Genomic DNA, 25,210 nt, shown 5'->3' on the forward strand with positions numbered 1-25,210 from the left:
GCAGAAAAATAAACATTGAATTGGGTGGTACCACCCAGAATAAAATCAGCATTCTCTTACTGAGAAAGGAGAATGAATATTGCGTAGACAACTAGTGGGCTCATTTGTTTCAGTGTGTGTGATTGCCTTCTCCCAGTTCCTTAAAATTTTCCCTTATATTTGCATAGCTTCTGAATTTTCCATTTCTGGTGTCCGTATGTTGGGCTGGGAGGAGGTGGAGAAGTTGATGGTGGTGTTTGAAGGTAATATACATTGAGAATTACCAGTGTGCTGAGCTCTGTTACATTTACATGTGTTACCTTATGTAATCTTTACAACAAACCTTTGGGACAGGTATTTTGGTCCTCATCATTTTACTGATGAGGAAACTGAGGCTCAGAGCAGTTATGTAACGTGCCCAAGGTCCTGTAGTCCTATAGCTAGTAAATGGTCAGGGTTGAGTTTCAGCCCAGGACTCTCTGAGTCCACAGCCAGAGCCTCTTATTCAGCTGTGCTGTTTCTCTATTTTCCATCTTCTTCTTATCCTTCACGAAAATACTGTGTGCATGGGGTTGGTTTCTTGGCAGATTATATGTATGTACTAGCTGGCCTCTGAACCATCATTATTTCACCTGGCACCCATAGCCACTATGTAGTTTTTGTCAAATCCACACTTTTCTCCTATAAGCATGGCGTTTACTCTGTCTTGGCAGCAGGAACCAAAAAGGAAATGCAGAAAAAGCATCTAACGGTTTTCATAACGTAAACCAAATGTTGGTAGCGTGGGTGAGCTCTTTGGAGGAAAGGCGCTGTATAAATATGACAAATAAATAAATAACTGATTCTTTAAATAAACTGGCACTGAGAAAGCCTTAACCTCCAGCCTGTTGAATGTAGGCGTCCTCTGTAGTCAGAAGCCCCCTTTCGCTCACCAAACATTAGTTCCTTATGCCATGAACTCTGCAGGAATAATTGCTGGGGGGAAAGGGACAGGGCTTAGAGGGAGGAAGAAGTGTGTAGAAGCCGAGCTGCTCTGCTGTTGAAAATGATTTGCCTGCCTCAGTAAATAAGAGGCATCCTTGTCATAGCTGTATTATATACACAACGCATTCTTAGATACTTCAAAAGGACCCGGACAGGGGAAGGGGGTTCACATAAAGGTCAGTGAGCAAAGGTCACAGAATGCGTTTTGAGGACAACAAGAACTGGCATTACTTTACTAATCTCTGCAAATAAAAGCCATCGTCAGCACTGAGCCCTGAGAATCTTTCTTCCAGATATGTTGATTTTGTGACCTGCCCCTAAGATCAAAGGAGGCCTGGTGGTGCAGTAGCTAAGCGCTCAGCTGCAAACCAAGAGGTCAGCAGTTTGAGACCACTAAACCACTGCATGGGAGAATGATGTGGCAGTCTGCTTCCATAAAGATTTACAGCCTTGAAAACCCTATGGGGCAGATCTGCTTTGTTCTACAGGGCCGCTGTGAGGTGAAGTCAACTTTGTGGCCGTGGGTTTGGGTTGGATTGGCTTGGTATCCCTAAGATCCCCTCTGCCATCCTACTCCCTCAAAAACAACCAGTACTGAACAATCCCAATTATAGGATCTTTTCCTGCAGATCGCAGAGCTCTAAGCTTCAGGCATCCTTGAAGTCATGCTTGGGGGAGGAGATGGAGGGTGGCTGGTGCCCATATGAAAGTACCTTTTCCTGAAGGGGCCATACCAGGCAGACTCTAGAGTTTCATTCTGGAAGCTGAGATGAGCACTGAGCGGAAGTGGGGTGATGGGCCTGTCAGCTGCAGAGTTTCTGGTTACAGAACTGAGCTGTACGGGCCATCTATCTCAGAGCCATCAAAGGAACTAATTTGTGGAGGTCACCTTTGACATGCTAAGATGGTGGCAGAGGGGGAGGGAAGCGAAAATGGAGGATGTGTGCCCTTGTGACTGTTCCTTCCAAGTAACCTAAGGTTTGGACACTTTGTAAACATAAAGCTTTAGAATATCTTTGTCTTCTTTTCTGCCCACTGCTTCAGAATTGCCTTCAGGTTTGCAGCGTGCTAAAAAATAAAAACCCAAATCCCTTGCCGTCAAGTCAATTCTGACTCACAGCGACCCTATAGGACAGAGTAGAGCTGCCCCCTAGGGTTTCCAAGGCTGACATCTTTACAGAAGCAGACCACTGCATCTTTCTCCTGTGGAGAGGCTGGTGGGTTATGGTGCTCGTTATTCTAAATATCAAGCTAAGCCTGAGATTCAAATTTACCCTTCCTAAAAGACCATTGAAAAAAAAAAAACAAACCAAACCCTGTGCCGTCCTAAAAGACCATTGAAAAAAAAACCAAACCAAACCCTGTGCCGTCGAGTTGATTCCAACTCATAGCGACCCTACGGGACATAGTAGAACTGCCCCATAGAGTTTCCAAGGAGCGCCTGGTGCATTTGAACTGCCAACCCTTTGGTTAGGAGCCGTAGCACTTAACCACTACACCACCAGGGTTTCCAAAAGACCATTGAAAGATTTTCTTAAATAACAGCAGCCTTGAACCTGGCATTCCTGATGGAATTAAACCGCAGTGGAAGACTCAATCTAATGAAGCTTATTGTTTAAGACATTGGCTAGGTAGATTCTGATACCCTTGTCTGCCATAAAAGGATGAAGTGTGTAAAATTTTTCAGTTATAAAATGATCTTGCTCTGCTGCTTTTGGAAATAAAGACACTGACAGAACATGCTATGCCCTGATTTAAGCACTGTTTTATCTGCACATAAAATCTCTTCAGTTTGAGATTTTAAATCTTAGTGTTCTGAAATCTGTTGGCCACCTGTTGCCACAGATTGATTCTAATCAAATTCACATCATTTGATTAAAGACTATTAATAGGATCCAGGCTAAAAGTAGAGAGTAAGGCTGTAGTATTACAGGATTATATTGTTAATTAAAAAATAACTCATTGAAATTAGTTGTTCTAAATCTTTTTTTTTTTTTTCTGCTCCTGCTTTCTACCTGAAGGTATATATTCACAAATGCTTTGCTTTATACTCATAGATTAGTACTTCTGCATAGTAGGCACTCAAGTCATTCATGGATTCAGGCCTTAGAGTTTGGAGGGTCACTAATTTCTAACCTCCACACCTACCCTTCTGGAGTCTGCCTCACAGCCTGTGAGGAATTAGTCTTCATCTGCAGAAGATCCAGCAGTGGCAGAAACCATGCCTCGTAGCATTTCCTGGTTCCCATAGCATTTTGAAGAACAGGTAATGTCCCAGTGTGGCAGATGAGGAAACTGAAGCTGAGAAAATTTGCCTGGGTCAATCAGTGAGTGAGTGGTGTCACTTAGCACCTCAGGCTTTCCCCTCTCCCTCTGCCCAACAGAGAAAGGGCAGTTGGCACACATCTGAGATGTCTGACAGCTAAAGGACATTAATGACACTCGACTGATTAAGAACAATAACAAAAAGCCTTCCTGGTTCTGTCTTGTCATAAAAATAGTACATATTCGTTATTACACTGTAGATGAGCAAAAAAGAAAGATCACCTAAAATCATAACCACCCGAAGATAAGTGTTGTTAACACTGAGGTATATAAATCTTCCCAGGATTTTGTGCTTTTTTTTTTGGCAAAAGGTTGATGTTCTGTGTACTGTTTGGGGCCCTGGTGGTGTAGTGGTTAAGAGCTTGGCTGCTAATCAAAAGGTCAGTAGTTAGAATTCATCAGTTGCTCCTTGGAAACCCTATGGGGCAGTTCTACTCTGTCCTATAGGGTCACTATGAGTTGACAGCAGTGGGTTTGATTTGGTTGGTTTTGGTTCATTTCTTACTGGTTTTGGAAGAGCTTTTTCTGTCAGCAATACTAACAGTGCTGTGTCTGTTAGAGATTTTTCCTTGGTTTGTTTTCCTTTTGGTTTCGTTTCAGATATTTTTGACTGTTAACAGATTTTTTTTTCCCTTGCTTGTTGCTTTTCTTTTGGTTTTGTTTCTGGCCTTTTTTGGCTTATAGAAATTTCAAATTTATGTAGTAAGGTATAACCATATTTGTCTTGATAATTGTTGCTGTTAGCTCTCCTAATACTTAGAAAGGGGTTCCCTCCCACACACATAATGATGTAATTTATCAGCTATGTTTATTTTAGTATTGTGGTTTCACTTTTCACATTTAAATTTTTAATCCATACAAAATTTATTTTGGCATGTGGTGTAGAAGAGGGGCCCACCGCTTTTCCCCCACTGATTTGAAAGGCTAATCTTAAATTTTGGAATGTCCTCACCAGTTTTTTCCTTTCCATTCAACGCCTTTGAACTTCCTAGCTTTCATTTCTTGTGTTACTGTTTTAGTTATTGTAGTTTTATAATACGTGTCAGTATCCATCTCTCAGGTCATGAAGTCTTTTCAGAAATTCATCTTTTCAATAAAATTCAGAATCATTTTGTCAGATTGGTTGGGAAGGCTTTACTTTTGTGGAATGATTTGCAGAGAATCAACAACTTCAATGTCTTAAATATTTGTGACGTTCTGTTTTTCTCTTTACAATCTTCTATCTGTTCCTCAGAGAACAGTTTTAAGATTTTATTGTTGTATAGCTACACGTTTTTTTATTATTCTCAAGGATTTTATGGTTTTCATTGCTATTGTGAATGGCCTTTTTTTTTTTTTTCATTTGTTTAACAACGTTTTCTAACTGATTATATTCTTTGTTATTTAAACTCATGCTGTCTACAGGTGGAAACCCTGGTGGCGTAGTGGTTAAGAGCTATGGTGGCTAACCAAAAGGTTGGCATTTCGAATCCACCAGTGCTCCTTGGAAACTCTATGGGCAGTTCTACTCTGTCCTACAGGGTCACTATGAGTCCCAATCGACTCGACTGCAAGGGGTTTTGTTTTTGTTTTTTTTATCTACAGGTGAGAGGATGAACTAGTGAACACCGAATATATATGTATATGTTAGTGCTGCTTGAAATTAATTGTTATATATTCAGATACTTAATTTGGCCCAACGATATAAATAGGCGCGGTGTATGAAATAAATATACACAGAAGATGAGAGGCCACCACATCAGTGCTTTGATTGCTTTTTCGCCACTCCTTTAAGAGGATTAAAATGTGCTATAGATTTTGAGAAGCGGAAATAAAATGTCCAGAGACAAGCATTAATAAGTACTTCAGTACTTTGCAAAAAAAAAAAAAGTACTTTGCAGATAATTTCATTAATCTGAACTTCCAGTTCCCAGTGCTAAATCACGGTAGGTATTCATCACATTCCTATTAAACAGTAAAACTTCTTTCTTCTTCCAGATTTCAGAGACAACTGTCTGAACCCTGCCACCCCTTCCCCCCTCAGTCAGGACTTCCTGGAGATAATCGGCCCACTTACCACCGGCAAATGTCAGAACCGATTGTCCCTGCAGCTCCCCCACCCCCTCAGGGATTCAAACAAGAATACCATGACCCGCTCTATGAACATGGGGTCTCAGGCATGCCAGGCCCCCCAGCACACGGGTTCCAGTCACCAATGGGAATCAAGCAGGAGCCACGGGATTACTGCGTTGATTCAGGTTAGCATAAAATCAAGCCATTCATTTCTTGATTCTCTCATTCATCTGTCTGATCCTTACTGAGTGTCTTCTGTGTGCAAGGCTTTGGGGAATAGTTTTATAAGAATTTCTCTCAAAGAGCTTATGATCTGGTAAAGTAGATATATTTATGCATAACTGAACAGGACACAACAGAAGAGGGTGTGGGAATGGCAGGAAATGGTAGGGGGTACAGTAGGCATTCAGGAATGGCGCAAGGTACACCTCTCAGCCCAAGCCTAAAGATTGCCCGGGCCTAAATTGGTGGTGCCCTTTTTTTAAAAAAAAATTATTTATTATTGTACTTGAAGTGAAAGTTTACAAATCAAGTCAGCCTCTCATATAAAAACTTACACATACCTTGCTGTGTACTCCTAGCTGCCCTCCCTGTGATGAGACAGCACACCCCTCCTCTCCACCCTGTATTCCCCGTGTCCATTCAGCCAGCTCCTGTCCCCCTCTGCCTTCTCATCTCGCCTCCAGGTGGGAGCAGCCCACATAGTCTCATGTGTCTACTTGAGACTAGAAGCTCACTCCTCACCAGAATCATTATCTGTCTTATAGTCCAGTCCAATCCCTGTCTGGAGAGTTGGCTTTGAGAGTGGTTCCAATCTTGGGCTAACAAAGGGTGTGGGGAGCATGACCTCCAGGGTCCTTCCAGTCTCAGACCATTCAGCCTGGTTTTTTCACAAGAATTTGAGATCTGCATTGCACTATTGTCCTGTTCCATCAGGGGTTCTCTGTTGTTTTCCTTGTCAGGGCAGTGACTGGTGGTAGCCAGGCACCATCTAGTTCTTCTGGTCTCAGGCTAATGGAGACTCTGGTTTATGTGGCCCGTTCTGTCTCTTGGGCTCATCTTTACCACATGTCTTTGGTAGTCTTCATTCATGCTCCTTTGCTCCAGGTGGGTTGAGACCAATTGATTCATCTTAGATGGCTGCTTGCTAGCATTTAAGACCCCAGACACCTCTCAGGTGGTTCCCTTTTTAAGGCCTAATAACCTTAGTCCTGTCCCTAGTTTTGGGGCTTTCTTTTTGAGTACAGCAAACCCCACTAAAGTCTCAGATATAAGGAAGAGAGTCCACATATAGGACCTGATGCCTTCTATTCTTGAAATGAATGGTCGTCTGGGAAAGCACTTGGTATTTCACGGCTGTATGGGATACTGGGAGCCCTGGTGGTGCAGTGGTTAAGAGCTTAGCAGTTCAAATCCACCAGTGCTCCTTGGAAGCCCTGTGGGTCAGTTCTACTCTGCCCTATAGGGTCTCTTTGAGTTGGAATCGACTCGATGGCAGTGGGTATGGGAAAGGCTGTCTTTGTGGTTTCTTGATGGAATAATTGCTCTGTTGCAATGCTTTTGACTGGGAAACTTCCTGTGTCCCTCGGCAGCTGCTGGTACACACAGGGAAGAGGTGTAACGTGTTAGGGCACTTACTGTTTGGTTATGGGGTACCTTTTGTCTAGGAACTTAATGAAGTATATTGCAAAGTTTAAGCTGTACTTGGAAGACCTCTAAGCCCTTTTCACTACCTACATATCTTATAGGCGAAAAAAACCCACTGCCATTGAGTCCATTTCAGTTCATAGCAACCCTATGGGACACAGTAGAACTACCTGGTAGGGTTTCCAAGGCTGTCAATCTTTATTGAAGCAGATTGTCACATCTTGCTCCCTTGGAGTGGCTGGTGGGTTCAAACCGCTGACCTTTGGGTTAGCAGCCAAGCACTTCAACCACTGCATCACCAGCCAGCCACATTAAATGAGGCCATTCAGTAGGGGAAAGGAGAGTCGGAATTTTGCAGCTCGCACACTCGTTTCCCCTTTCAGAAATAAACTCCCCGCCACACACACACAGTTGGTGCTAAGGGCTGGTAGGTTCTCAGCCTTTCTCTGTGCTTTTCTTGAATGTCCTGAGCAGGGGTAGGGCAGTATGTACTTTAAATGGCTTTTACGAATGGAATGGGGTATAGAAGTTGCTTTTGACCTTCTCTGAGATAACAGGCAGAAACTGATATAGGAAAGGCTAGAGAAGTAAATAGAGACAGGAGACATTTCTCGCTTTATGGCAGAAAAATCCCCCAGTATCCGGTATCGATAACTTGTGACCTTTTCCACTGGCACTCCTCCTTCAGCTCTGCTGTATTTTTCTCAGGATCACACATGACTAGCAGTATTTTTCTTTGGGGACTGACATTTTAATCTGTCCTGACAGGTTGCTCTCACTCAACCCCACTTCCTTAAAACAAGACTCTCAGCAGATGTTAATATATCGGTAACTCTTTGATCTAAGTGGCCTTCCCGGGGCGAAGGCTCAGCCCATATGGGCAAAACTCAACTCATTGTCTTTTTTCTTGGTGGACACCTTGACAATATGCCTGAAGAAGAGATCTCTTGAGTGTGATTTGGCTTCAGTTTAATGGCCCCAACGTGGCAAAAGTGTACTTGCCAAACTACAAGTTCCCCAGCCCTGCCAGTTCTTGTCTTGGCTTCATAACTTCAAACTCCCTGATCTCTTTGGCCTAAAAATACCTTCACCTCTTGGAGCAGAATTGGATGTGACCATCAGCAGTAAAGGAGAGCAGTTTGGGAAAGTCCAGAACAATCCTCCTCCCCCTACCAACCCCAAAGCTCCTGAGTCAGTGTGGGCAGGAGGCCAGACTCGGTCTTTTGAAAGCCAGTTTCTTTTTCTGCCATTCTTTCACCAGATTTGGTGGTTAACTAATTTCTAAATGAGTGGGGTGTGAGAGTGAAGCATCATTTTTTCCTCCCTCGGCCCTTGATTTGGTGTTCTTACTTTCAGACGTAGGCTGTGGTATGTTTCCACCGTTGCCTGTTGGGTGGTGTTTCTTTCCCAGGACAAGGCCGAAAAGACATGACCTTGGAGCAAGAGACAGCTTAGGGGCTTCACTGCAGAGCTGCAGTTAAACTGTGTGCTGATTCTACCACAGAACATTATTGACGAGTACCTGTACATCTGTGTTTCCCTTTCAGAAGTGCCTAACTGCCAGTCCTACTTGAGAGGGGGCTATTTCTCCAGCAACCATGAGGGTAAGGAGCGTTTTTTGTTTTTCTGGTTGTTATTTATTTATTTATTTTAATAATACTCCAAAACCCATAACCTGTTGCCATTGAGTCAATTCCAACTCCTAATGACCTTATAGGACAGAGTAGAAATGACTGCTAGGATTTCCAAGGAGTGGCTGGTGGATTCCAACTGCCTGCCATTTTGGTTAGCAGATGATCTCTTAACAGCTACACCACCAGGGCTCCAATTACTCAAGAAGCTTAAAACTCCTCAATTTCCACGTTAAGATTTGAGGTCATAGGTTAAACCTTCCACAGCTCGTGAATATGAGAGCTAGTTAATCATAATCTTGACTTATTACAGACCAAGGATTTGAGGCACAGTCCTAAGCACTGAGGGCTGTCATCATTTTGAACAGTAATGACCCTAACCTTCCAGAGCTCATGGAATAATTTGAAGAAAAAATGAACCAATCCGGTTTCCCCATTTTCAGACAAGGAGGTTTTCTAGGGGTGTATCAGCCTAAACTGGAACTTGGAAACTGAGTCAGTGAGAGTGGTCTTATCCAGGTCAAGGACGTTTCAGAAGAGAGTTTTTAAATGTGTTTGTAGTTTTTATTTGGTTTGGATGTTTGGTTGGGTAACTATTGTAATTATTATTATATGATAAATGGTTGTTGCTTTTAAAAACAGAAGGGAAGTCAGAGGTGTTCTTATGCAGAACTTGGGAGGGACGGCAGCTGAGGAGGTGAGCTGTAGGGAGGGATGTGGTTGATGAGACTCTATAAAGGGGTATATTATATACGAAACTCTCTAGAAGAACACAAAAGAAATGTTGCCTAATTGAAAATGCCTCAAAGGAGAAACGTAAGAACAGATATAAAACAATTTACCCACAAGCTTGCGCCGTCGCATGTCCTGACGTTTATTTGTGTGTGAAGATGACATTTCTGTGTGAGAGTATCCTAGTTTTATACTCAGTCTCTTTGGGACTAACTTTTTAGCCGGTCTTAGGATATTTTTTTTTTTAGGATAATCTCATTGCGATGAGGAGCAGGAACTGTGGCCAACTTTGAACCTGTGACTTCGCTTTCATTAGCACTGACCTACGAACTGGGGCAAAAGTAATTTCGAACCAATAAGATGGCCACGTGTTGTGCAGGACAGGGCTCACAGGCAGTGAGTGGCCAGGATAGGGCTAGGATCTCGCATGTTTTCTGGAGGGGGGAGGAACTTGCTTTTGAGCTAGTTTTGTTTAAAATGTATACTTCTACAACTTACTCTTATCACAAACAAATACTGGGTACATAAAATTTAGAAAATACAGATAAGGAAAAAGATGAAAGTAAAACCTCAGTGTCCAGAGGTAATATGAGCATTTTGTTATATAATTTTACAGTCTTTTCTGTGTATCCATAAATAATCGTAAAAATCATACAGGATTATTGTATAGTCTGTTTTTTCTTTTGGTAATAGTCATTAACACAATGTAAGCCAGTTAATCCTTATAGCAGTCCTAGAAGACAGATATTCCTATTATCCCATAGCATCATGTGGAAACAAAGACTCAGAGGTTAAAAGACTTGCCAAAGGTCACACAGCTGGGAAGATAGAGCTCTGTGGTCTCCAGAGCCCAACACTCTTCACTCCCCTGCCCGTTTTACAGCCAGTGACTTTATAGCCTCCAGCAATTATGATGAGGATGACCTTATACAATTACCTTTTTAGTGGCTGTACAGTACTCATTACGTGGGTAAGCACTTAGCTGACGACCTACTGCTAAAAATGTAGATACTTCCAGATTATTCCCAGAATAAACCTAACTGAGGTGAAGATCCATCTAGCTAAAGGTCACGCACTCTCCTTTGATTTGTTCTTGAGGATGAATTCCTGAAGGTAAAATTTCTGGGTTAAAGGTGGGATGACATTTTTAAGGCTTCCGCTACCAGTTTTGGGGAGGGCTTGTTTGTGTGTGTGCGTTGCTTGGCGGTTTTGCTTGCTTGTCACAGGTCTTTAAAATTTAGAATTTCTTAAAGGAAAAAAAGAAGGAAGGAGGAGGCCTTTGGGAGAGCAGGGTAATAAATGGCCAGAGTTGGGGGGAGCATTTGCTGAGCAGCTCCCACAGGAAGGGATGACAAGAGCAAATGGATTATTGGCTCTGTTGGTAGAGAGAGGAGCCTTGTTGGGGACTGAGATGAAGTTGAGGAGGGCACAAAAGGCCTCAAGAGGTAGGCTCAGAAGTTTGGAGCAACACTTATGGGCAAAGGCATGATCTTAGATGGTAGGATCAGGATTGCCCTTCTGAACACTGAAATAGGAGAAGATTTTTCTTTCGAACATTTTCCCCAGAAGTTACGTCTTCTGTTATATATATCTCTTCATAAACGCCCAGAGCAGTGATTCCGCAAACCAGTGGCATCAGCTTCACCTGAGACTTGGTACGAATGCACATGTTCAGGACCCACCTCAAACCTACTAAATCAAAACCTCTGGGGGTCCAGAAAACAAAACCAGTTGCCATCGAGTGGATTCTGACTCATAGTGACCTTATAAGGCAGAGTAGAACTGCTCCATTGGGTTTCCAAGGCTGTAGTCTTTACGGAAACTGACTGACACATCTTTCTCTCGAAAAGAGGCTGGTGGGTTGGAACCGCTGACCTTTTGGTTGGCAGCTGAGTGCTTTAATCACTGTGCCACTAGGGCTCCTTACTCTGGAAGTAGAGCCCAGCAGGAGATTCTCATGCAGCTCACATTGTAGAACTGCTGCTCAGAATAGTGATTCTCAACTTTGGCTGCATGTTACAATCACGTGGGGAGCTTTTAAACATCCTGGTGTCCAGGCTTCACTCCAGAGCAATTAAACCAGAAATTCTGAGGTTGGACTCAGGTTTCAAGAGTTTTCAAAGCTCTCCAGGGGACTCCAGTATGCACCCAGGGTTGGAAACCTCTGCACTGCAGAGTTCGAGAGGAAGGGGGAAAGAGCTGAGGAAACAGCACCATGAAGCATGGTTGGTTTTGGTTAAGTGGTGAGTTCCCAGGAGTGGTTTCTATGGGTGGCTGCTTCTCACTGACTTGGTTAGATGGGAGACCAAGTGTTGTTGCACTAGACACCTGGTAACATTTCTGAATGTCCGTCCCTGGAAGGGAAAGGCTGTCCACTGAGTGTCCAGGCCTGGAAAGGAGGGGGCCATCTACTGGGCCACTGACGGTGACAGCACAGCTGTCTCTTCCAGGTTCTTGAATGTTTCTATGCAGCGATTGATGTCTGCAGCAGGCAAACTAGAGGGGAGAGGGGAAGAGAAAGAGGGAGGGAAGCATTTTGCATAATTACAACATTTAGCAAAGAGCATGCTCTTAAAGGAAATATTTTTAGTAAGGCATTGGGTTGCTTACTATACACAGAATATCTGGCGAGCTTGTGTGTTCTTTGCCCACTTTTTCCCATTCCTTTCCCCAACCCCACACACATGGAAGAAGTCAGTTTCAAAGAGACCAGCGGTCTTAATTGCTCTAAATTATCCTGACATGGTTTTTCTCTCCTTCTTAACACAGGCTTGACCACAGATGCCTGTCAGTTAGCGAAAACAAGTGTTTCTGATTGGCATCGGTGATTGCTAAGCTAGCCGTCCTGCCTTGAATGTTCACCTGGAATCCTTGCATAGGGTTTCGAATCTTTCATTTCCACTTTGCCCCTCAAACAGGTTCTTCCTTCCTGCCACCTTTATGTGAGTGATTAGATGGTTGTGGTCACACTGATGCAATTGCTGGTGCGAATTCAGCCAACTTAAGTTTCACTGAAACCAACAGCCTCTTCCAGGTGTTGCCGAGAACCACATGCAGCGATGACTAGAAACCACAAAATGCACTGAAACGATACTCTATAGACAGGCCTTCATCTGATTAGGTTTGAAAAACCAAGCCTAGGATGTAATCTAGATTTACCTTTTTTTTTTTTCCCTTATGCACCGTGAACGTGTTATCCTTACCTTAGAGGAAGGAAAGCCCTAAAAATAACCCGGCACATTTGACAGGTGTAAACTTTGAAGTAGTTCACTTATAATGACTTTATAATAAGGCCATTAAATATCACTGGAATGTCAAAACCCATATGGCGGGCTGGGAAATACATAGCTTCCTGTTAGCCAAAGGCAAAAAGCGTGGAGCATGATAAATTTTGTAGTTCTTATTGATAACGTAAAGTATACCAACTTGTCATAAAAGGCACACTGTTTCCTCGTATCAAATTGGAAAGTAAATATATCATAGGAGTCATTGAATCCCTGGCTGAAAAGGTAGCATTGTAGTCTTTTTGTTTTTTTTAGCATGGTATTCTTAAATATTTTTTAAATGGAGATTACAGAATCTCTCATATCTATTCCAGTATTTATTGAGCGTTTATTACGTGTAAGGTATATTGGGAAACCCTGGTGGTGTAATGGTTAAGAGCTATGGCTGCTAACTAAAAGGTCAGCAGTTCAAATCCACCAGGCGCTCCTTGGAAACTCTATGCAGCTGTTCTACTCTGTCCTATAGGGTGGCTATGAATCAAGATCGACTCAACGGTAATGGGTTTGGTTTTTTTTTTTTTTTTTTAAGGTGTTTTGAGGATACTAAAATATTCAAGACACGGCCCTTATCCTCAAGGATAAGGTTCTAAAACCTATGACGTTGTTGTTAAGTGACGTCGAGTCAGCTCTGACTCATAGCAACCTTATCGTACAACAGAACGAAACATTGCCTGGTCCTGTGCCATCCTGACCGTCGTTACTGTGCTTGAGCCCATTGTTGTAGCCACTGTGTCAGTCCGTCTTGTTGAGGGTCTTCCTCTTTTTCACTGACCCTCTACTTTACCAAGCATGATGTCCTTCTTCAGGGACTGTCCCTCCTGATAACATGTCCAAAGTATGTGAGACATAGTTTTGCCATCCTTGCTTCTAAGGAACATTCTAGAATCTATGTTAGAGGATAATAAAATTCTCACATTTTTCATGTGAAGCCTTCATTATAGTACCTCACATAGGGTGCGGTTACTGTGTTTATTTTTTAACTGTCATTTATTATGCCCTTTTGTACCAGGAGCTACCCTTGGCACTCTGTATATTAACTCATTTAATTTTCACAATGATCCTGTAAGTTAGGAATTATTACCATCCCCAATTTTCCACCGAAAAACCAAACCCATTGCTGTCAAGTCGATTCCAACTCATAGCCACCCTGTAGAACAGAGAACTGCCCCATAGGGTTTCCAAGGAGCAGCTAGCAGATTTGAACTGCCGACCTTTTGGTTAGCAGCCAAGAGCTCTTAACCACCGTGCCACAAGGGCTCCTGCCCAGTTTTCGGATGGGATCAATTAACTTGTTCAAGGTCACGCAGCTCATGGAGGTGGAGCAGTCTGGCGCCAGGACGCCACTCTCAAAGTTCTACGCTGTATCACATCTCACTTATTTCTTTTTCTAGTCTGTTGTCTGTCTCCCCTAGTAGGGATGTAAGCTCCATGAGAGCAAGGTCTGGCTCTGTGTTCTCTTTGCTATCTCCTTCTAGCACAGTGCCTAGCATAAATATTTATTGGATTAAATAATAAATAAATGCCAATAAAATATATTGCTTTTGATATAGTTAAGCAACAGAGAGAAAAATAGTGCTTGGGGCTGAGGAAACCAAAATGAATAAAACAAATCTCAAAACAATCTCAATTTCCTCCAAGTTGGGCAGTGTTTCTCCCAGTCTCGGGCCTTTTGCTGGACCTGCCAAGAAGCTACTTGAACTGGGCTGATTGTGAAGAAAAAACAACCAGTTATTTCTTGGCGCCTTGACGCATGGGATTATTCAAGGCACAGCAAATCCCTCTCAAAGGCTGATGAAAGCTCTTCATTGCAGCCCATCATTCCCTGCCTGTCCCCGTTGCATACCTGACACGCACACACCTGTACTATACAGCCAGGTATATTGACCAGACACACAAGCACAGGGAAGCCTTATTTATCAGGCAGGAGCTCATGGGGGCCACTCCTGAGAAGCACGTTGGTAGAGGAGTACACTGAAGTCCCCATACCTGAAATGGGCCAGACCACAGGGAAGGATGTAGTCCCATCAAGGCGGTCTGTTAACTGGCTTTGATTTGAACCACCGATCTTGTCAGGGTTCCTGGTGACATGGCGGTCAGCACTGAATGTTGTTGAGGGTTTGTGGATTGAGAATTTTGGGTCATCCTTCCTTCTTCTTAACCCCTGTAGCTCTTTGCTTTACCTTCCTTTCACTTCCACTTACATGCGTCATTGGATAAGTCGGTTCCCCTTTCTTGACCCCTGTTTTGTCACCTATAAAATGAAGACATCTTATTGCTAGAGTCTCGAGGTTCCCACACTGTGTCTGTGGTAATACTACCTCCAACTGGCTCTTAAACCTACTGCTGTCAGCAGTGCTTTACTGGCCACAAGTCTTTACTCATTTTGGCAACATTCTCTATATCCCAAGCTCTTTTATAATTGAATGAGGTATGTGGGTAGTCTGAACAAGCTATAGGAATGGTTGAAATTAATATTAGCTAAAAGGAAATAAGTGGGGCTACGTATAGATCAGCCAAATCCATCCACTAGGCCAACTGAAATAGATGAGATGTCTTTTCAGATATAAAGCTTAGTCACAGAAACACTGTTCCATGCAGACCTCTTAAGCAAGATGCGAAGGAACTTAGCCGTCTTAGCTTTAACAGCAGGAATAGATGCTGCTCTGGACTGAGCCTCAGGTGACTGCATCAGACCATGAGCACCTAAGTCCTTTGGAAGTCCCTAAAAATTCATTCTGGCATAGACACAGCAAGAGGGCTTAGAGCCTGCAATGGTAGAATCCCATTGTAGTCCTTAAATCCATCGTTTTAATACAACACAGATAGAATTTGTTAAGCAACATGGCCCTTCTTTTTAAATTCTCCTGCAGGTTTTTCATATGAAAAAGATCCCCGGTTGTACTTTGACGACACTTGTGTGGTGCCTGAGAGACTGGAAGGTAAGTGGTCCTATTTTGTTGCTAAGCCAGGATATTCAAGATGTCAGAGCCCCTCCATCAGTCTTTCCAAGTTAAATGATTGAACAACTCCTTTTTGCCCAAATCACCTGAGAAACTTGAGGCTGAAGTATTGCGTGTGTATCTTTGCCCCAAACAGGCAAAATCAAACAGGAGCCCACTATGTATCGAGAGGGCCCCCCTTACCAGAGGCGAGGTTCCCTACAGCTGTGGCAGTTCCTGGTCACCCTTCTTGACGACCCAGCCAATGCCCACTTCATTGCCTGGACAGGCCGAGGCATGGAGTTCAAGCTGATAGAACCTGAGGAGGTAAGGCCGGAGTGTTGGACTCAGATGATTTTTGAGGTGATGATGTGATGATTGTTGTTGTTTATATATTCCTTGAGGCTTTTTACTGTGTTAAATATGCTCTCATTTGCATTCCGGCCTAGCCAGTGACTTGACAAGTGAATTGTCTAAATTATCGATAAGACAATTTACAGTGTATGGACAGGCAGAGCTTACTACTGTAGAATACATGAAAAGTATTTGCAACACTTCTGCAGAATCTGGGGAGAGAGGCTATGAAGACTTGAATCTATATAGGTAGCTTTCCCTCTTGGAAGGTCCTTTTCAAGTGGTATTTCGGTGATACAGACTAGTTTTGGCCTCAGCCCTCATATGTCACAGCCTATATCTAAAGCTACATAAACATGTTATGTGATATTTTGGTAGGATATTATAGGATGCAGCTACCACACTATGTCTCAAATGGCTCTAACCTAGAGAAATGAGTCTATGAGAGATTGGTCAATCTCATGAGTGTAGAGTATTTAAAGTGTGCTATCTGGCATCTTTTTTTTTTTTTTTTTATGTGGCATCACAGTAGCTCAGAGATGACAAAAACCTCCATTATTAGTAGAAAAAAAAAAGGGCATTGTTACTGTCAGTTTGCCCAAAACTGTTGGTGAGAAACCCTATGCACAGAACTAGTACCACTTCTTCAATGGAGAAGACACCATAGAACCCCTTTCCTGAACATCATAGAACAAAGTCAGTTAAATTAGGCTCTTGGTGTAGCCTGTCTAAATGGGCTGATTTTTAGTTTTTGTTTGATTTATAGTGTAGATAGATTATGAAGAAATAACTGCCCTGAGAAACTGACATATGTTTCTTTTGGTAACGTGTACTTAGGCGTCGTGTATTAAACCAGCAGAGCAAAAGGTATCATTGAGTTGAGTGTGACTGAAATGAGAACAACGCACTTGGAAGGCGTTTGAGCAAGAACAACAGTCTTAGGTGGTTGATTAAGTCCAGGGCTCGCTGTAGCGCACCAAGGGGATAAGTTGGCATGGCAGTTAACAACAAGAGGTAACAACCTGGTGCTTGGTTTGGAAGAAGGAAGCAATCTGAGAGTTAAGATGGGAAAAGGAGGAGACTGTATGAATTGGAAACAAGGAGAGTCCTGGTTGGTAGGAGAATAAGGAAGGCTTCTTAAAGGCAGTTGTGAATGAGGATATGCATATGGTAGTCCCTGTCTTGAATCATTCATGAATGTGGAAATATGTCAACATCTCATATGTAAACAGTGTCTGTTAAGGCTCCGTCTGCCTTCTAAGCCATAGTTGAGTACTATTGTTTTTCTAAGCATTTCTTTTGCACCAAGTCATATAGAAGTAGAGCCATCTATCCCACATAGGCCCTTCTCGCTGCCTTTCTGAATAACGTGGCCTGGTTTATATGAGGCTTGAAGAAAGAACCCATGTTGCCTAGACTCACCAAGGCTTTTAGAAAGTAGGTCTGTCATGTGGGCAGCCCTTATTGATATCTCGTTTCACAAACAGGACCTTTTATTACTTTATTGCCACTGCCTCGGGCCGAAGCACAGGCTGTACAGCTGCAGGTAAACCTGGTTATGACCCTTTGTAAAGCTGTTATTGAATCTTCTGCTCTCCTAGCAGTGGTAAAGAAAATGATGAACAGATGGCAAAGGGCCCTGGCTTTCTTACTTAATAAAGAAACTAACATTAATTCGGAATGCTCATAAATGCCAAGCAGCCGAGTCCTGGGAGAGGCCTCCAGTGGCCTTGAGCCTCCCTCTACTGATTGGGCAGCTTTGTTTCATCAGGAAGTGCGTCTTTCCACTCCATCTTGCGTCCCAAGCATTCTGTCTGTTCTGACCAATCCCTTCCCTTAACCTGGGACCGTTCGGTTCCACGCGCACTCTTTGACCTCAGGACACATGGTTGTGGAGTCTCCCCCCTCCCACCCCGCCCCCGCCCCCCCCCCCCCCGCTCCTTGTGCATTTCTGGGGTCCCTACTCCTGTTAATCTCGGGAGGATACCAGTCCCTCAAAAAAACTGTAACAAGTTGTCATGTGGGGCGCTTGAAGGGTGAAGCGGAGGAGGAAGCTGTTTGGGGCATAATTGTACGCAGCTGTGTGGCTGAATAGTGCACTCTGGGTAATTATCCATAATATCCATTACGCAGTGCGTGGAAATTGTGGTTTTAGAGCTGCGTTTTGGCAGGCCCCCTAATCAAATGTCTTTTGATAGTCATCCAGCTTAGCACCCTCTCAATTATGACTGACTCGGCTTTAATCTGGACCCATTTTAACTGTGAATCTGCATTAATGAATATTTTGGGGGTAGGGTTGTTTGTTGAACATGTGGCGGATAACTGATGGCATGGGGAGGTTTCAAAGGATTGGCTGCTCCCCGCACTCTCTGTAAAAGGGAGCAAGAGAGATATGTGTGCTTTAACCCCTTCAGCCTCAGTCCTGGGGTGTGTGCTATTAAAGTAACTAAGGACAAAGATGAAAAGAAAGAGTGGTGACAAGCTAATGCCTGCCTTCCACCCCCCAGAAAAGGGGAGAGCCCTAATTTCCAGCTGCTGTGGAGCTGCGGCGTCCCGCCATACTACAGAGGGCGCGGCCCTGGAGAGGGCCATGGAATCCGAGGGCCAGAGAGGGGAGTAACTATGGCTACCGGAGCTGCTTTGAAATCTGTGCACATACAAAACCGCTCTTCAGCATGCTCTTACATATGCAAGTGGCAGCAAAAAAGAGGTCGAGCCTGAAGTTAAGAATATTCAAGGGCAGCTTTCCATCACGGAACATAGTAAAACGAGAGGCTGGGTTTCCTTTCAAATTGCCTGCCTCACTTGTGGCTGACAGCAGTTACAGTCTCATAGAACATCATTGCTTTTCAACAATGTGGCAGGACCAGGTATTCACTGGTTTAACAGATTTCCCTTCTTACCACTGTGTTCCACGGGGAGCAGGATTTGTTTTGTTTTTGTAAATTTTGCCCTTTTGGCTATTTCAAGGGTAGAGTTGAATGGGTGTGATAGGGAGAAAACAGCAAACCCGAGGCAATCGTGTGTCCCACAGAGGCATGAAACCAACCAATGGAAACTGAGGGGGTTTTTTGCAAGGCGGAGAAGAATCCTGGCTATAGAATTATTCTAATGTAAGCAGGACAGATGTGTTCTGCCTCACGTACAATTTCTGGTATATATTAGAGGTCATTTTAGAGTCCTGAATTCAGGAGAGATTCCATTTTTCCCACCCAAATACTTTAAGTAAAATGTTGCTCTATGATCCGCTTTTCTCCTGGCAGTCACCCCACTTCTCTCTGCGTATTTAATATTTGGTTTTTAAAAGATCAAAAGAACGCAGTTATTTTGTTTAAAAAAAAAAAATTTCCAAAATGTACCTAAAATGTTGAAAACATGGCTCCTGAGTTGCATACATTGGAAGACCTTGGAGAAGATTCACGTTTCCAGAGTTATTCTTCTCCTTCCTTGAGATGTGTGTGTAGGATTTATATGTGTGTAGGATTTCGGAGTTGAGATACTTGAGAACAGAAATTACATGGCTGCTCTGATCATCAGCTAACTGTACTAGGAAGTCTCCCTGCTCCAAAGTTTCTCCGCCCAAAGCTCCGATTACATCGCCCCATCCCTGCACCTCAGGTGGACTGGGCTGGATATAATGCACTTCAGAACTGTTTGAGAAGCGCTCTTAATTTTTCATTAAGTGGATAATGGCGCTACGTGCTTTAGTGTCCATTCTGCAAGTCTGCTGGGAGTGGGGGATTGGATGGCAGCAGGCTGAAATGATCTGATTCCCCCTTACTCTGAGAGCTGCAATAAGTAAACATCTCCCAGCCCCTCTCCAATCTTATTAGAATTGAACTTTTGCTCTGCTGGCCCATTAGCAACTCACTAGTGTGTTTCTAATGTTTCAGGAATGACCATTCTAATTATCCCTTATTGACTGCTACAGAAACCATAGCACTTAATGGCAACATGCTAATGGGCTATGGGTATTGGTCAATAATTCATATGTGGAGAAACGGTAGAGAGCCTGCTTCCTCTGGGACGTTAGCCAAGCCCTCTGCAATCTTAAAGCGCTAGGATTCTTCTGCCTGTAGGTCTCACCTCTTAGCAGTTGGGACTGAATCATCACCTTTGCTGAATGTTTGGTCTTGAGAGGATTAAACCCTTCCCCTTCCAGGTCAGGAAAACAGGTCATTGACCAAAGCCCAATCAAGTTACAGAAGTGGGTCTCCTGGGATTCAGAGCAAACCACTAAGCCAGGGAGTGTGTTTCCATTCCTCTCTGCTTTCCTGTCTCTTCAGGTTGCTCGGCGTTGGGGTATCCAGAAGAACCGGCCAGCCATGAACTACGACAAGCTCAGCCGTTCTCTACGCTACTACTATGAGAAGGGCATCATGCAGAAGGTGGGGCAGTTAGAAGGGACATTTAGACCACCCTGACCATGTTCAAAGATGATGTCGAGGGCATCTATAATAAGACTTTAAAATGAGTGGGAGAGAATGTTAGCCTCAAAAGTCATTCTGTGAAAAAAAAAAACAACAACAACCTGGTGAAAACCAACTTAAGACGAGGGTCAAAACAAGGTATTAGGAGGTCTGTAAAACTCTTGGGTGCATGGGAGACAGAGGCTCGTGTGGAACACACAGCAGGAAAATTAGGCTCCTCTGCTTCACTTCCACTGTCTCTAATTACGAAGATGTCCAGAAAAGAAGGCCAACCGTTATGTCCAAAAAAGAGCACATGAGGGAATCAACTCGAAAGTCACTACTCCTGCAGAGCTTGGCTGAAGCCTTTAGTTGTTAAAACACCTAGACCTCCAGATCTTTTGGTTTGATACTCTCTAAAGTGTTAGAGAAATAGGAAAATCTTACCTCTCTTTCAAAACCTACAGAAACTGGAACTCAAGTTAAAAACCCAAAGTTTGTAAATTGGCAGAGCCCTGGCAGCTCAGTGGTTACGAGCTAGGGCTGCCAACCAAAAGGTCAGCAGTTCAGATCCACCAGCCGCTCCTTGGGAACCCTATGGGGCAGTTCTACTCTGTCCTATAAGGGTCGCTGTGAGTCGGAATTGACTCGAAGGCAATGGGTTTGGTTTTGGTTTATTTAAGAACTAGAACATTCCCAGTGCCCTCTTTACCTGGCCAGCCCCTCCATGTACTTATCACCTTTTTGCTCCTTCAAGAGTCAAAAGTCCCCAGGCTTCTGGTCTAGTATTTCCACTATGTTCTCCTGCCCCACTCTTCCACATACACATACTGACTTTTGGGGGCCGGGAAGCAGGGATTTAAGGTAAAACTGGTTTCAAAAAAATCAAATAAGTGTGGCTGATAGGATACATCTCCCACCCTCCCTTAAGACTTCCTTTGATGGGACTACCAATCATTTGGTTTTACATATGCAGTCCACAGTTGCTCAGTGTTTGAGTTCTAAGGAACAGCCACATTCTGGTGGCTGGACATAGAAGTGTCACCATAAGATAAGCTTGTAGACCCACTGGGATAATGGTACCGTTCCCTGTATAACCAGCCATTGTAGCAGCAGACCTCTTAAACGCAAGATTTGGAAGCAAAGCCTTATTTCTTTGAGTAAAAAAAGTTTAATCACAACAGAATGATGAAGTATCATTGGTCTTTGGTTTCCCATGACTGAAGGGCAGGATTAAACTCAGCAATTAGAATTTTTGAATCTAAAATGTCTGTTTTGTCAGTCATTGTAGCCATTTTCACTTTCCCCTCTGCGTTGCCTCGCCAAAGCTGATCTCTGAGTTTGGTTTTCAGCGGTACATGCCCTCTTGTGCTGTCGCTAAACAGCCAGCAACAAGTGGGTGATCCTCTTGACCTATGTAGTTCATCAGCTAGATCATCAGGCCCTTGAATAATCAAGACCATTTTGGCTCTAATATTTATATTATGATGCATAAAATCCATATAAAGGTAGTTATCTTCCTTTGTTGTGAAGGAACCATGGATTGAGTAATTTAAAACTGCAGGTCAGCTGAACTGCAATTCTGTTTGGGTTTGAAACACACTTAAAATTGTCTTATAGGTTCTCTAATCAAATTCCTAACCCATTTAAGTAACAAAGCCATACTGTGAAGACTAAACTTTGGAGGGAACTGAAAACCTGGTCTGACTTCTGCATTGTTCCTCTCCTTGCTTATCGCTTCTTGTAACACCAAGCGCAAGCCTCAGCATAACCATTCTAAGACCAAAAGTGAGGGCTTTCTTTTTAAAAAGCCTGTCTAGTGTGGATTTGAATTTCAAACATCTTCTCTTTCAACTGCTGAGCTGTGGTGTCAACAAAACACTTGGCAGGTAATACGTCTCCAAGATGGATCCGATAAATCTGAATGACTTGGCTAATCAGCTGGCTAATGAGCTTCCTTTGGTCACTGGGTCCCTGGGAACTTAATGACTTGCAAATATCTCATTATTCTTCCCTTGTTCTCCATGCCCTGGTCTAGCTGGGTCTTGAAGGTGTGTTTTCTCTCTCAGGTGGCAGGCGAACGATACGTCTACAAATTTGTCTGTGACCCTGATGCCCTTTTCTCTATGGCCTTCCCCGACAATCAGCGTCCATTTCTGAAGGCAGAATCCGAGTGCCACCTCAACGATGAGGATACCCTGCCACTGACCCACTTTGAAGACAACCCTGCTTACCTCCTGGACATGGATCACTGCGGCAGCCTCCCCTACGCTGAAGGCTTTGCTTACTAAGTTTCTGAGTGGCCAAACCCTAGAGCTCGCAGTTCCCATTCGGGCAAATGAGGGCAGTGGTTTTGTTTGTGTTTTTGGCTGTTCCTAAAGCTTGCCCTTTGAGTATTATCTGGAGAGTCCAAGCCATTTCTGGATTGGCACCCTTAAAGACAGATACCTTGGTTAAAAAGGAGTGGGAACAGGGAAGGCAGAAAACCACCAAGGGGAAGGGGCTGGTGCCTTCACTCTGATTCCGACGAGGTTTCTGGATAGAGATTGAAATGGAGCCTCCTTACCATGGACAATATATGCAGAGCAATACCTTGTTCAGGTTAGTACCCGCCAACCGGGAGAGAGAGTGACAATCTTCATTGATCATGGACTCCTAAATGCCTTTACAGAGAAGGGCTCTGATTTGCACAACGTTTTGAAAAATCACAAACCCATAGAAGAGTAGCTAGGCTATTAGTTGGGGAGGCTCAAACCATGAAGGGTTAAAAATAACATCCTAGAATTCGGAGCTCAATCTGAAACATGTCCCCTTGGTGTAGAAAGAAGTTGGGAAGGTCAGAACCGCTGTTACCCACCCCGTGATTCTCAAACAATAAACCATCGCAGCCCTCGGGAACCTTCTGGCCACGTAGTCACCGAGTGGAGCAAGCTCCCTTTCTCTTCCCAGCCACGTGGCCGTGTATGGATGGCTTTAATTTTAGGAGAAGGGCGGTTAACGCTTTTGACAGTATTTTGTTTTGCTTTGATTTGGGGGATGTTTTCTTTTGGTGGTTGATTTGGGGAAAAAACAAACAGTTTATAAACTGATTTTTGTAGTTTTGGTATTTAAAGCAAAAAAAAAAGAAAAAAAAAAAACCTTTTGGTAACTATGCACTGTGTCGTTTAGACGGGACCGTGCTGACTTATGAAGACACTGCAGCTTGAAAGGGGCTTTGCTGGGGACATCCCCAGAGCCGTGTGAAAGCCCGCTTGTTGCCTGCTTTGTGCTTTCTGCACCAAACAACCTGAAGGAACATTGGCACCTGAGTTGTACATTTTTGAAAGTGTGCAGGGCAGCCTGGACACCCAGCTTTGATTCTATGTGTACAGTTCCCCGCGTTCATGCCCTCTCTGGGAAGCATGTGTACATAATTCATGTCATGTCCATTGGAAACCTGGCCACCTGGTGGGAACCCTAGGGACACTTGTCTGGGCATGACTGATGACAATTTCCATTTCATCAGCTGACTTTGTTTTCCTTTCCATCTTGGACTTGAAACCCTGCCTATAACTCAATAGGGTTTGAGACTTTTTGCGTGGCGCTGACAGGTACAATGATGCTAGCATTTTAGCTTCCTGCCACCCTTTTCTTTTTAAAAGGTTTATTCTGATTGCTGTATGATACTGAAAATGTTCTAAACAGCCAAGCTAACACTATGTGAAAGTCGAGCTCCAAGTAGTGTAAGGGTCACTGGGAAGTGGTAGCACCTTGCTGCCAGCCCTGTTGGTACTCCGTGCCCCCGTGCCACTGAGCATGTTAACAGTGACTGTGCTGTTCTTCACACGTGGAGGCGACAGTGCTGACTCGGTGAGCAGAAGACACGTGCTCGGAGTCATTTTTCTGTAAGTGGAGCTCTCCGTGGTCTCCAGAAGTCTCCTTCTGACCAACACCGCATTTGTGCCGAGGTTCATAGGGCGAAAGGGTGCATTTTATAGCTATGGGAATACAAGGTTTCCCTTTATTGGAAGCTAATTGGCCCCCAAAGGCATTGAACCTATAGCTTGGGCCTTCATTAGCATTGTACTCTAATCAAAGGATTCTTTCCAGACCATATTTATAGCTTTCTGACCTACACATAGTCTACACATCTATGCGTATTTTACTCCCAGCTGGCTAGAGATTTATTTGTTGTAAATGCTGTATAGGATTTGATTTTCCTTTCTTTAGTTCTCCTGGTTTGGGATTATTTTTTGGCGGGGGGGTGGGTTTATGCTGTCTTCACAAGTATGAAAATAATCCTCTGTCGCCTGCACACCCCTCCCCTGCTATGACCATGTGGCCTGAGCTGTCACGAGAGGACAGAGGACTGCAGTACCACTGTCACATCCCCATCGGATTCATGCACCTCCACATGGTTTTTTTTGTCGGGGGGGTTGGGTTTTTTTTTTTTTTTTTTTTTAATGTTTGGGGGGGCGCTTCTTTTCCAGAGTGTGGGAAGTCTACAGTGCAGAAAGGCTTTACCCTGCCAGTTGATTTGAAATCCTTTCCCTGCGCAGGGCCGTGTGCATCCTGCCAAGCTGCGTTATATTCTGTACTGTGTACAATAAAGAAGTTTGCTTTCAGTTTACCATGCGCCTGGAACCTGCCTCTTTCTTTCCCTTGGTGCTTTTGTTTGAAAGGCAGCAAAAGCCACCTGGCTTCTTGTTTTTGGCTGGCTGTCTTTCTCTCTGTTAACTATTTACAGGTGAAGGATACTTGTGGGAATTGGTACCTGGAAATTGAAGTGTTTGGTCTCACCTCTGGCTAAAAATTTGATCCAAAGAGGTAGGAGGTAAAGAAAAGTCCCCTTCCTTGCCAGTGACTAAGCCAACCCCTTGAACTCACCTACTTGG

General features: G+C 43.7%; 1 protein-coding gene across 5 annotated transcripts in view; it reads left to right on the forward strand.

Moving 5' to 3' along the window:
* Positions 1 to 24,963, forward strand: part of ETV5 (ETS variant transcription factor 5) — a 58,898-nt gene extending 33,935 nt beyond the window's left edge. For all 5 annotated transcript variants that reach the window (XM_049880898.1, XM_049880864.1, XM_049880883.1 and 2 more), the window contains 6 exons: positions 5,266 to 5,525; positions 8,535 to 8,591; positions 15,505 to 15,573; positions 15,731 to 15,900; positions 20,214 to 20,315; positions 22,406 to 24,963. In XM_049880898.1, coding sequence (XP_049736855.1) covers positions 5,266 to 5,525; positions 8,535 to 8,591; positions 15,505 to 15,573; positions 15,731 to 15,900; positions 20,214 to 20,315; positions 22,406 to 22,627 — 880 coding nt within the window. In that variant the 3' untranslated portion in view covers positions 22,628 to 24,963. The remainder of the gene's footprint in view (positions 1 to 5,265; positions 5,526 to 8,534; positions 8,592 to 15,504; positions 15,574 to 15,730; positions 15,901 to 20,213; positions 20,316 to 22,405) is intronic.
* The last annotated feature ends 247 nt before the right edge of the window (positions 24,964 to 25,210 follow it).

This window comes from Elephas maximus, chromosome 1 (assembly GCF_024166365.1).
Source record: "Elephas maximus indicus isolate mEleMax1 chromosome 1, mEleMax1 primary haplotype, whole genome shotgun sequence".
Lineage (NCBI taxonomy): Eukaryota > Metazoa > Chordata > Mammalia > Proboscidea > Elephantidae > Elephas > Elephas maximus.